Source organism: Mobula birostris, chromosome 13 (genome assembly GCF_030028105.1).
Source record: "Mobula birostris isolate sMobBir1 chromosome 13, sMobBir1.hap1, whole genome shotgun sequence".
Lineage (NCBI taxonomy): Eukaryota > Metazoa > Chordata > Chondrichthyes > Myliobatiformes > Myliobatidae > Mobula > Mobula birostris.
The window spans coordinates 30,996,250-31,009,313 of NC_092382.1; the positions used below are offsets into that span (position 1 = coordinate 30,996,250).

The 13,064-nt window shown below is 45.2% G+C and overlaps 1 protein-coding gene across 1 annotated transcript; it reads left to right on the plus strand.

The window, feature by feature from the left end:
- The first annotated feature begins 278 nt into the window (after positions 1-278).
- LOC140208706 (uncharacterized) lies at positions 279-12,835 on the plus strand. Its single transcript, XM_072277583.1, has 3 exons — positions 279-452; positions 1,310-1,477; positions 8,959-12,835. The coding sequence occupies exon 3, from the start codon at positions 9,115-9,117 to the stop codon at positions 10,486-10,488; it is 1,374 nt and encodes a 457-aa protein (XP_072133684.1). The 5' UTR covers positions 279-452; positions 1,310-1,477; positions 8,959-9,114; the 3' UTR covers positions 10,489-12,835.
- The last annotated feature ends 229 nt before the right edge of the window (positions 12,836-13,064 follow it).

Genomic DNA, 13,064 nt, shown 5'->3' on the forward strand with positions numbered 1-13,064 from the left:
CACACACACACACACACCCTGTCCCCTTCACTCTCCGTGTGTTCACCCGTGACACACACACACACACCCTGTCCCCTTCACTCTCCGTGTGTTCACCCGTGACACACACACACACACACCCTGTCCCCTTCACTCTCCGTGTGTTCACCCGTGACACACACACACACCCTGTCCCCTTCACTCTCCGTGTGTTCACCCGTGACACACACACACCCTGTCCCCTTCACTCTCCGTGTGTTCACCCGTGACCATGTCGCCACCCACAGCTCCAATCTGCGGGTTAAATCCGCTGACTGACCGGCCTCATCTCCAATAATAACAGGTCAGCCGGCAGAGAAGGAGTCATCACCCCAACACAAGGAAACAACCTCTGCCTCCCGGTGACAGATACAACGGAGCTGGTTGTGAGCGACAGGAGGAATGGAGATAGGGGCCAAATTCAACATTTCCAAGTCTGTTATTGACACAAAGTGCATATTTTAATACTGATCAAGGCACAATGTGTTTTATTTATTGTTAATGGCATAAAACATATTTATAGATGGTTACTGACACAGAATCGTACAATTTATGTTCTGTGTGTTATCTGAATGTACTTGCCTGTGATGCTGCTGCAAGTCAGTGTTTCTCTGTTCCTGTCCCTTCCCGTACTTGTGCACTTGGCAATAAATTCAACAGGACCTGAGACAACTCAGTGAGATTTGATTAGTGACGATCACCTTGGCAGCTCGGTAGGTTGAATGTCTGAGACAGTACGCTGTTAAATGCAAAACCCTGAACAGTGTTGATGATCAGAGGGATCTTAGACTCCAAGTTCATTGCTCCCTGAGAGAGACTGCACAGATTGATCAGGTGGTTAAGAAGGCAAATGGCGTGGTTGTCTTCATTAGTTGATGCCTTGAGTTGAAACGTCAGGAAGCTGTGCTGAAGCTTTATAAAACTCCAGTCAGGCCACATCCGGAGTATTTCATACAGTTCTGATCACCCCACTCTGGGAAGGGTGACGGGGCTTTGGACAGGGCGCAGAAGAGGTTAGCCTGGGTTAGAGGGCATGAGCTGTAAGGAGAGGCTGGACAAACTTGGGTTGTTTTCTCCAGGCTGGCCTGAGACTGGATGGACGTTTATCAGTTTATGAGAGGAACAGATGGAGTGGACAGACGATTCAAAGAGGTTGAAAAGTCGAATACATTTAAGGTCAGAGGAGATGTGAGGGGCAAGTTTCAGTGAGTTTTGTTCTTAGTAACATTAAGCAGAAATGTTTGTTTTTCCTTTTTATTGTTAATGTGCTTCATTGTCTTTCACGTTAAAGTTAGACCTGCGGTGAGAGATTTATTGGAAGAAAAACCCCAACTGGAAGCGAACCACGACTGAAGATGAGGGAACAGCAACAAGTGAACCAGCCCGAGGATTGAGAGCATCAACTGGAGAGCACCCATCTGACTCGGAGAATCCAGTGATTCAGTCAGGAGAAAGTTTGGTGAGTCTCATTTACTCAAACACTGGTCCTTTAGACATTGCGTACCTGTACAAAGGAAGGCAGGAAATAGTTGGTGTGAGACTGAATGTGCCCAGAAGAACCAGTTATGCCTCTGTCAGACCCAGCTGCAATCACTCCAGGTCTGGTAATGTGCTTCCAGCAGCCCAGCCCTTTAATACCACTCCCATTCTGTGGAAGTCGAATCCAGATAAAGTCTCTCAGAGACCGTGTAAGTACAAACTCTTTATTCCACGCACTTTGGCCTTACTCAGTTAGCCGCTCAAACAGGAACAGTGTATGACTGTTCTGCCCAATCCACTAACTGACTAACAATTCCCCTTACACCACAGATATATCCGTCCAAATACCCCCCACACAAGACAGGCTGGAGCCAAAGTCATTTGCTAAAGACAAATTACAAAATAGTCATAATGGCTTACACACACACAACAGACTGAATCTGTCCTATCTCTACACATGAGTGCACAAGGAGATAAGCATCCTGAAACCCCAGCTAGCCACCCTCAAGGAGAAATGTGGCTCAGCGTGGCTTAGCACATCTGTTGACAATCAGCAGTTTCTTTCAGAAAAACAGGCTGCTAAGTCCGTCAATATCCTGGGACAGAGGTGAGCTTTCTTCATGCTCCGTAGGAAATAAAGGCGTGTTGCGCCTTTTTGATCAGGATGGAGGAGTTCAGGGACGAGGTGAGATCCTCGGAAATGTGGACACCGAGGAATTTGAAGCTTGATACACGCTCCATTACAGATCCGTTGTTGTAGATGGGGACGTGAGTGTGACTCCCGCCATGCCTGAAGTCCACAATGATCTCCTTTTGACCATTACATGATGATCAAAGCAGTAATGTTTTACAGAGAAAGCAACCGAATACAGCATTGACTTATCAGTGGGTAAAAACAGTGTACAACAGTAATTATAACAATGATATCTACAACTATTAGGCCATAATGCAATATCATGCCCCACATATTACCGAACAGGCCTTTGAAGACCCCCATTTCGACCCTTTGGTGACCCCATGTAAATCCTGCCCTACTTAATGCTGCAGTCTCCTTGGCCAGAGAGGGATGTAATGTTAGTAGGCTCATTAGGGAAATAAGTGCAGCATTCTGTGTCAATAATAGCACAGGTTCCCCCTTTCTCAGCTGGGATAAAATCTAAAGCCATACGATTCTGTAGGACTGTTTGCCAAATTGCAATCATTTCAGTGGATATTTTTGTTCCTTGGGCCTGTGTTTCTGTGAGGGCCCCTGCAGTATTGTGGCCAGCTCCTCAAGTGCTGTAGCCAAATTGATTATCTCTGGTGAATTCCTGGCTACTCCATAGGAGAGAAAAGTGATCATCCAAAATCGCTCAGTCTCAGTTATTCTTCTCCGCTGCTGAGCACCTGCAAGTATGGCCAGGATGCATGTTTCCCAGTATAGGAACTTCTGTTTGGTGGGGGCCTGAGATACCATCCCTCAGAACACTGACAGCCATGGTCATCTCTGACTAGACCACAGTTCCTCACCTCTCTTCCCCGGGTGTTACTTGAGAAAGCCCAGGCTGAGAGTTCCTCACTCTGGTTGAGCGGGATTTCTGACATTGTAATCATAGTTTTACCATGCTGGGGAGTTTCAGCACAAACCCAGCAGACACCTAGTTCTACCTGTTTGGCATACGTGTGACAGAGAGACAGAAAGGTGTTAACATGGAGGCCCCCGGATGCTGGGGTGAGCCCTCTGAAAGACATAAACACAAATGCCACTATCAACCAATACATTTTCCTTTAGTCCGAGAGAGTCCTTCTGCTCAGTTCCTTCAGTATTGTGTTTGTAGTCTGTTCGATGTATCCACCGAGATTGCCCCTTCAGTTTCACAGCCATGGGAGTGGTCAGTAACACCTGATATGGTCCTCTCCACCGAGGTCCGAGATTCCCTCGATCCCAGTTCTTGATCAGGACAAAATCCCCAGGTTCTAGGGTGAGATATTAACTCCTCTCTGCGGGGTAGTTCTCTTCCTTGTAAGCCTGTCGTACCTGTGAATGTAATGCTTGGAAAATTTTGGTTAGTTTGCATGTATATTTCCCCATCTCTTCCCCTAGGGTATGCATATTGAATTTTGCTGGTAGACTTACTGGGAACAATGGTACCCAAGGTCTTGGTCCCCAGGGTGTCCTCATGGGCGGTCCATAAATGATTTCAGCTGGTGACAACCCTGTTTTCCCCTGTGGGGTAACCCTCATGTGGAACAGGGCTAACGGTGGGACCTTCAACCAAGTGAGTCCAGTCTCCGCCGTTAGTTTGGCCAATTTACTCTTCAGAGTGCCATTGGCTCTTTCCACAATGCCAGTGGGCCGTGGGTTGTGTGCACAGTGGAATTGTTGCTGGATAGCCAAGTTGTTACATGTTGTTACATGTCTCTTTATCTACTTTCACCACAAAGCGTGGGCCATTGTCAGAGCTCAGTATCTCTCAGTTTCTCAGTACCTGGGAATTATTTCCCATAATAATACCTTCACAACAGTCATACCAGTATTATTGGTAGTTGGAATAGCTTCAATCCATCTACTAAACACATCTATAATAACTAAGGAGTATCTATAGCAATATACTCTAGGCAATACAATAAAATCAACTTGTAGACACGAGAAAGATTCACCTGTCAAGGGAGTCGTACCCGGTGTGCAGGGTACAGGTTACCGACCATTCCCTCCTTTTCCAGGTGTGTACAATTATGTATATAATCGACCAATATTGGTAAAAACTGTGTAGGAACACAAACCTGTCCCACTGGGGTGATCTGAAAACCTGGGTCGGGGTCTTTCCGACACCCCATCTGGGACCACAGTTTGAGCTCCTCCTCAGAGGCGTCCCCCTGAAAAGTACGTACCTCCCGCATGTCTGGCAAACCCGTTCTGCTTCAGTCACAGAGGGTTGCTTGACGGGAACCCGAGGGGACTACAACTACCGAGGATTGTGCTGCACTTTTCACTGTCTAATCTGCTAAAGCGTTGCCTTTAGTGACCCGGTCAGACATGTGGCTGTGGGCCGCACATTTAGTAATAGCCAGAACTCGAGGTAGCTGTAGAACGGTGAGCACGAGGGGTGATTGATAAGTTCTTGGCCTAAGGTAGAAGGAGTCAATTTTAGAAAACCTCACATATTTATTTTTCAACATAGCCCGGTCCTACATTTACACACTTAGTCCAGCGGTCGTGCTGCATACGGATCTTGGACCTCCAGAAAGTGTCCACAGCAGGGGTGATTGATAAATTTGTAGCCTAAGGTAGAAGGAGATGAGTTATACAGCTCTCGTTAATTAAGATGTTCACCTTTAATATTAGTTCCTGTTGGGGTTGATATGGTTTGGAAAACCGGGTCCCAATAATATGTCAAAGCTTGTTGCATTTGATTTTGGTCATTGTCAGGCCAATCCTTATTATTAGTTTTAATCATGTTGGCTAATTTAATTGGTCAGCATTCTTAATTACTTAGATAAGAGAGTTCACTAAATCAAGGTTTTAATTACAGATTGATAAATTGTCCAGTCCTTATCAGGTATTCCCTTTGCAAGGCCCTGATTTAATTACAGAGAGAAGTTCATTCCTGTCCTTATCGGCGAGTCCTCCTCTCTTTACTCAAATGAGGATACAATGTATAATATTATCAGCTAAAGAGGGTGCAAGGTATAATGTTATCAGCTCTCAGTGCATCTCTCTGCAAGCCGCAGAGAACCAGTAATGAGCCTGTCTTAGCTAACCGCAGAAGACAGAGTTTACTTGTTCAAAAATTCCTATACAGTCCCAGTTATCCTTGCAGCCAGAGGTTACATAGGATCAAAATGATTTTTTTAATATCCTCAATTCCTCAGGAGGGTTCAGGGGAAATATTTATGTACAATACAGAAACTGGTGTTACCTGTGTATATTGTGGCCATGCAAAAGTTGCTGGAGAATTTACAAGTGGGAAGAAGTGGAGTGATATTTGGAAATCTGACTTTTTGAAGCGTAATTCAGCAAGCAAACCAAATATGGACAATGTGCAAAAGCTCTGGTGAGAAAATCCTTCATTACCCGTTACAGGCCTGTTACATAGGTTGTGTGAGAATGCAGATGGGACTCGATCAAACCCAGAGGAAATCAAAGTTCTTATTGACAATGATTTGATAGCTGTTAAAATGAATACCACTCTATATAAAATTCACTGTGCACACTGGGTAAAAAAAAGCACAATACAAGATTTATGTGCACACTGGTCATTGCAAATTAGGGAGGACATTGGTGGGAAGGTGGGGAGACCTCCAGTGTCACTGATGCCCTCACCTACAAGATGTACATCCAGCTGCAGCTTGTAACCCTGCACTTTAAGGAGTTGGAACTTGAAACGGATGAATTCCGGATCATCCAGGAGCTGGAGGGGGTGATAGATATGACATGAAGAGAGGTGAGTTACACCTGAAGTGCAGGACACAGGAAACTTGGTGAGAGTCGGGAAGGGGAATGAGGTTAAATAGCCATCGCAGAGTACTCTTGTGGCCATCCCACACAACAACAGGTGGATCCACTTTAGAAACTGTTGGGGGGATTTACCTGGCAGAGGAAAGTCAAAGGGGTGATAGGGGATTCGTTTGTTAGGGGAACAGAACAAGAGGGGACTAATATCCCAGTGGTAAGGCTTGCTAGTGCTAGTGTGGAGGGAGGGGGTGATGTGGTTAAAATAAGTTGTTGGGGGAATGGGAGCCAGAATGACAGAACAGATAGTGGAGAGGGTGAATTGAATTGAATTGACTTTTATTACATACATCCTTCATATACATGAGGAGTAGAAATCTTTATGTTATGTCTCCAGCTAAATCAGCAATGTGTAATTTATAGTAAATTATAATAAATAATTTGTACATAGGTCAGTCAATATAACATAGTTATGCAATTGTATCAGCATGAATTAATCAGTCTGATGGCCTGGTGGAAGATGATGTCCCGGAGCCTGTTGGTCCTTTTGCTGTGGTACTGTTTCCTGGATGGTAGCCGCAGGAACATCCAATGGTTGTGATTTGTGGTTGTGAATTGGGTCCCCAATATCCTTTGGGCTCTTTTTGCACACCTTTCTCTGTAAATGTCCTGAATAGTGGGAAGTTCACATCTACAGATGTGCTGGGCTGTCTGCACCACTCTCTGCAGGTTCCTGCGATTAAGGGAAGTACAGTTCCCATACCAGGCAGTGATGCAGCCAGTCAGGATGTTCTCAATTCTGTTCCTGTAGAAAGTTCTTAGGATTTGGGGCACCATCCCAGCCTTCTTCAACCGTCTGAGGTGAAGGAGGTGCTGTTGTGCTCTTTTCGCAACACAGCCGGTATGAACAGACCGTGTGAGATCCTCGGTGATGTTTATGCCGAGGAACTTAAAGCTGTTCACCCTCTCAACCCAGATCCACTGATGTCAATAGGGGTTAGCCTGTCTCCATTCCATCAGTCATCCACAATCAGCTTTGTTTTTGTGACAATGAGGGAGAGTTTGTCCTCTTGACACCAGTCAGATGTTGTTCAGACCTCAGATAGAGTCGGCAATCAAATGGTTGAGCATGGTGCGATGAATGTGCTGAGCTGTGTATATCACAATGCAAGAAGCATCATAGGAAAGCCAGATGAGCTCAGGACAGGGAATTATGATATTGTAGCCATTATTGGGAATTGGTTGCAACCAACAGTCTGAGGGATTTAGAGGAACAAATTTGTAGAGAGATCGCAGACCATGCCAAGAAACAAAGATTGATTCAGTGAGTGATTTTAACTTTCCATATATTGACTGGGACCTCCATACTGTAAAAGGACTAGATGGGGTAGAGTTTGTCAAATGTGCCCTTAATCAGTACGTAGAATTCCTGACGTAGAAGTGTGCAATGAGCTGATGATCCAGGGCTGGTGACAGAAATTAGTGATCATAATGCCATAAGATTCAAAGTAAATATGGGAAAAGATAGGTCTGGACCGCGGGTTGAGATTCTAAATTGGAGAAAGGTCAATCTTGATGGTATCAGACAGGATCTGGCAAGTGTGGTTTGGGACAGGCGTTTTCTGACAAAGGAGTACTTGGTAAGTGGGAGGCCTTCAGACGTGAAATTTTGAGGGTGTCTAGTTTGTATATGCCTGCCAGAATAAAAGTTGAAAGGTAACTGGTGCAGGGAACCTCGGTTTTCAAGAGATATTGAGGCCTGGGATATTTTGTTCCTCCAAATGCCTCAGACTGTTGGGTGCTACCAAGACTCATTAATGACTACAATATCATAATTCCACCCCCAAGCTCATCCGACTTTTTTTTTGTTGTCTTCTGTTGGTTTCTGAAAGCTTCCCAATAGTTTTTGCTCTTCTGTTTGCCCTCTCTTTGGCTTTTATGTTGGCTTTGGCTTCTCATTTCATCCACAGTTGTGTCCTCCTGCGTTTCCAATGCTTCCACTTCTTTGGGATGTATCGATCACTCGGCTCCTGAATTGCTCCCAGAAACTCCAGCCATTGCTGCTCCGTTGTCACTCCTACCTATTCCCTTCCAAACAAGTTTGGCCAGCTTCTCTGTCATAGAAACACGGAGAAGTTCAGTACAGAAACAGGCTATTTGGCCCATCTAGTCAATGACGAAAAATCATTTAATCTGTCTAATGCAACTACCAGCACTGGGACCATCGCTCTCCATACCCAAACCATCAAGGCTCCCATCCAAACTTCTTTAAATGGTGAAACCGAGCTCATATTCACCACGTGCTGGCATCTCATTCCACACTCTCACGACCATTTCAGTAAAGAGCTTTTCCAAATGTTCCCGTTAAATTTTCACCTTCCCCACTTACCCATGACATCTGGTTGTCATCCCACCCAGCCTCAGTGGAAAAAGCTGCTAGCATTTACCTTATCTATACCCTCATAATTTTGTATATTTCTAACAAATCCTCAAAGCAGTGTATAATTTCCTTGTTCATGTTTAGAGCCTTTCTTAGATGTATAAGATGATGAGGGACATTGATTGTGTGGATAGCCAGAGGTTTATTCCCAGGGCTAAATGGCTAACACGAGGGGACATAGTTTTAAGGTGCTTGTAAATAGATAACGAGCGGATGACAGGGGTAGGTTTTTCACACAGAGAATGGTGGAATGCACTGCCGGCTATTCGTGTTTCAGTTACTGTGGGACCAGGAACCCATGGAATTCAATGGGAACAGGGAATAATACCAATGGAGAGAGTCAAACTGAGCCAGGTCACAGATTGGAGATGACAGAAATGCCCCATTCTCATAGAGACAGGAAGAGCATCAGAGAGTTTGATGGTCATTCCAGATACCAGCACTGTGCCCAGTTAGAAGATGACTTCTGTCTCCAACTAGGGTTGAATTTCGCTGAAACAGAGTGATGCCAGACCAACCGTGACAACTCGTGATCTCATCTGAAATGTTGTCCTTCACCCATTGATGGATTTTGTAAATCTTTTTACAGGTTAAAAATGACAAGGAATTTGTCTATGGGAACCTCGAACACAATACGCCGGTTTTGCTGTCTCTGTCCAGAAATTTAAGAAGTGGAGCAAGGGATTCAATCAACTATCCTTCCTGCTCAGACTGTGGGAAGGGATTCACTCTGTCATCTGACCTAATGGCACACCAGCGAGTTCACACCGGGGAGCGGCAGTTCACCTGCTCGGACTGTGGGAAAGGATTCACTTCGTCATCTCAACTGAAGGTACATCAGCGAGTTCACACTGGAGAGAGGCCGTACACCTGCACAGACTGTGGGAAGGGATTCACTCGGTCATCTAACCTAATGGCTCACCAGCGAGTTCACACCGGGGAGAGGCCGTTCACCTGCTCAGACTGTGGGAAGGGATTCACTTCGTCATCTCAACTGAAGGTACATCAGCGAGTTCACACTGGGGAGAGGCCGTTCACTTGTTCAGTGTGTGGGAAGGAATTCACTCAGTCATCTCAGCTGAAGGTACATCAGCAAGTTCACACTGGAGAGAGGCCGTTCACCTGCTCAGACTGTGGGAAGGGATTCACTCAGGCATCTCACCTACTGAGACACCAGTCAGTTCACACTGGAGAGTGGCCATTCACCTGCACAGACTGTGGGAAGGGATTCACTCAGTCATCCCCCCTAATGGCACACCAGCGAGTTCACACTGGGGAGAGGCCGTTCACCTGCTCAGACTGTGGGAAGGGATTCACTTGGTCATCTGACCTAATGGCTCACCAGCGAGTTCACACAAGGGAGAGGCCGTTCACCTGCTCGGAATGTGGGAAGGGATTCACTACATCATCTCAACTAAAGGTACATCAGCGAGTTCACACTGGGGAGAGACCATTCACCTGCTCAGACTGTGGGAAGGGATTTACTTTGTCATCGAATTTGAAGGCGCATCAGAGAGTTTACAATGGAGAGAGGCCATTCACCTGCTCAGATTGTGGGAAGGGATTCACTTCGTCATCTCAGTTACTGAGACACCAGTCAGTTCACACTGGAGAGTGGCTGTTCACCTGCTCGGACTGTGGGAAGGGATTCACTTCGTCATCTCAACTGAAGGTACATCAGCGAGTTCACACTGGGGAGAGGCCGTTCACCTGCTCAGACTGTGGGAAGGGATTCACTTCATCATCTCAGTTACTGAGACACCAGTCAGTTCACACTGGTGAGAGGCCGTTCACCTGCTCAGTGTGTGGGAAGGGATTCATTCTGTCATCACAACTAAAGGTACATCAGCGAGTTCACACTGGGGAGAGGCCTTTCACCTGCTCAGACTGTGGGAAGGGATTCACTTCATCATCTCAGTTACTGAGACACCAGTCAGTTCACACTGGTGAGAGGCCGTTCACCTGCTCAGACTGTGGGAAAGGATTCACTTCGTCATCTCAACTTAAGGTACATCAGCGAGTTCACACTGGGGAAAGACCATTCACCTGCTCAGAGTGTGGGAAAGGATTCACTCAGTTAATCCACCTACAGAGACACCAGCAAGCTCACACTGGGTAGAGGCTGTTCACCTGCTTTGGTTGTGGGAAGGGATTCACTCGGTCATCTCAACTACAGAGATACCAGCAAGCTCACACTGGGTAGAGGCCGTTCACCTGCTCAGACTGTGGGAAGGGATTCACTCGGTCATCTCAACTACAGAGACATCAGTGTGTTCACACTGGGGAGAGGCAGATCTCCTGCTCGGACTTTGGGAAGAGAATCTCTCAGCCAAATCAATCAGGTTTGCATCATTGAGTTCACACTGGGGAAACCCGTTCAACCGCTGTGAATGTGGGAAGCGATTCACTCAGTCATCTAACCTTGTAACTCTCACTTCGACTAGCAGTTTAATGTGGGGGTCGATAGCTCCCGGCCCGGCCAATCTTAAGAAATCTCGTTTGGGTGGATGCTGCACGATGTGTCCCCTGTTACAAATCAGTACCCCAAAATAACAAGCAGTACACAATATGTGATTAAATAATTGAGAATTATAATTCTTATTTTGACTACAGGGTTAGTAAAGAAAACAAAATAAAGAAAAAGGGCCCACTCTCTCCATTCACGTCTTCTCATCCCTCCTTGGCAAAAGACCATGAAAATCTCTCTTCCAGACTCTCAAGAAAGAACATTTCTCCCATTGGATAGCCCCGTACTCCAAAACCCTGTTATCTCTAGTCATAACCTAAATGTTACTGCTACAGAGAAACCACTACCTCAGCAGTGAACCATTGCAGAGAGGCCATTACATTAGCAGTGAAACCTTACAGCATGTTACACTTGTGACATACTGCCAGGTTCACACTGGGGAGAAAGTTTCAATAAGCTGCATGCTGGATATTTGTCCATCACTGTTGCTGAATGCAATTTCGAGAGTGACTGTCGGTGCTGAACTCTGCAATTATTGCTGCTGCTCACCACACCCAGTCTGCACCCTGGTCACTGGGCATGGGAGGAGTTTCTTCTGCTACATATTCACCTTTAATGGGACTGGAGTTTAACATTCTGCATCTGTGACAAATTAATCAGTTCTATTTTAAACTCTGTCTTTGGTACTTAGCGTGTTTATAACACAACCAGTGTACTCAGGCCTGCTGGACCCAGCCAGTGATTCAGTTCCACGACAGCCCTTTTGAATCCTCCCCTGTTGTTCATCTCTCACTCTCCCTGTGGGATGGGCCCCAGTCACCACTGTGTGGGTGAAGAGGTTTCCCTTGAATTTTCTGCAGACTGAAGAAGTTGAGCTGACTGCAGTTCTGTCTGAGATGTTCTTCACCCCTCAAATCTCTGGACTGAGAAAGAATGACATTGGGAGTTAATCTCCTTATTCAGGGCTCATTTCCACATTATGGGTCATTTTCGCTGCTTCTACAGTGTTGTTGAAAACACTACTCTCCTCTAAAGACTGAAAGCAGAATGGGAAACCATTAGTTGGATGTTCAATGGACTCAGGGTCAGAAACCAGAGGTTGGTCCGCACAGGGCAGAGTTTGGGGCTCTGGACGATGGTCGGTATAAGAATGTATGATGAGGAGAAGGGAATCAGCAGCGGGATGTGGCAACGAATGACAGAGTGGCAACATTTGGAAGCTGATTGACAGAGAAAATCTTTCCATTGTCTGACTGATGATACAAACAATGCCTGTGGTGAGGTGCTCCACTGGTCGAGGAACATGTGTGTGTTTGGAATGGTTTTATCTATTGAGGGAGTTGTTCCTGCTTGTTTATCCTGTAATATTATATCTGGATGGTTATTGATTGTCCTGTTAGTAGTAATGTAGTGATTATTATATAATTTGTAAGATTTTGACTCTGAAACTGAATCAGGCGTGAATCTATGGTGCCTCAATGAAATTATGGTGGTCATTCATGAGATTATATTTTGAAGTAAGATTTTGGTGAATGATATTTGCCACTTGATTGTACCTGTGTAAGTAATCAGATTGAGTTAAACTGCTGCAGGATCCTGGAATGTGTTGGATGGTGTCTGGTTTCTCTTGGCATTTTCTGCACTTGCTGCATTGTTGGTTTGTATTTCATATATTTTCATTTGTTTGTTTCCTTTTGTTACCCACCTTGTCCCGTATTTCTGCAAGGAACCCCTCTGTTTCTGGGAAGAGGTCTCCAACTCTCAGTCAGGTGCTCGATGCTTCCTTGTCAACATCTCATCTGCTCAGATCGTTGGGATGTCTCCCATGGAGGGTCGTACTCATTCCACTGGTTAATGTTTTCTTCCATAGTGATTATTCATTTTTCTGAGTTGGCCTCTCATTTAAGTTTCTGGTCTGTATTACTTATCACAATTGCATATACACACCTGGAGTGCTGAATTGTGTTCATTTTTGATGAAAATATTTACTTTCAAGTTGTATCTGACTGTTGTGTGATTTCTTTTTCATGTGTGTTATTTCTCTTCCTCATTCTGTCCAATCTAAGTGGGTTTGAGTGTAAATAGCCTTTTCTAAAGTTATCATTTCAGTTCTTAGTTATCTTTGTAAATTTTGCTGATTGAAATGGGACCAAGATATTTTTATTTTAAAAAAAAGTCAATGTCGGTATTGATGAAAGTGTTTATTGCCTTTGTTGTATTTGTTAACA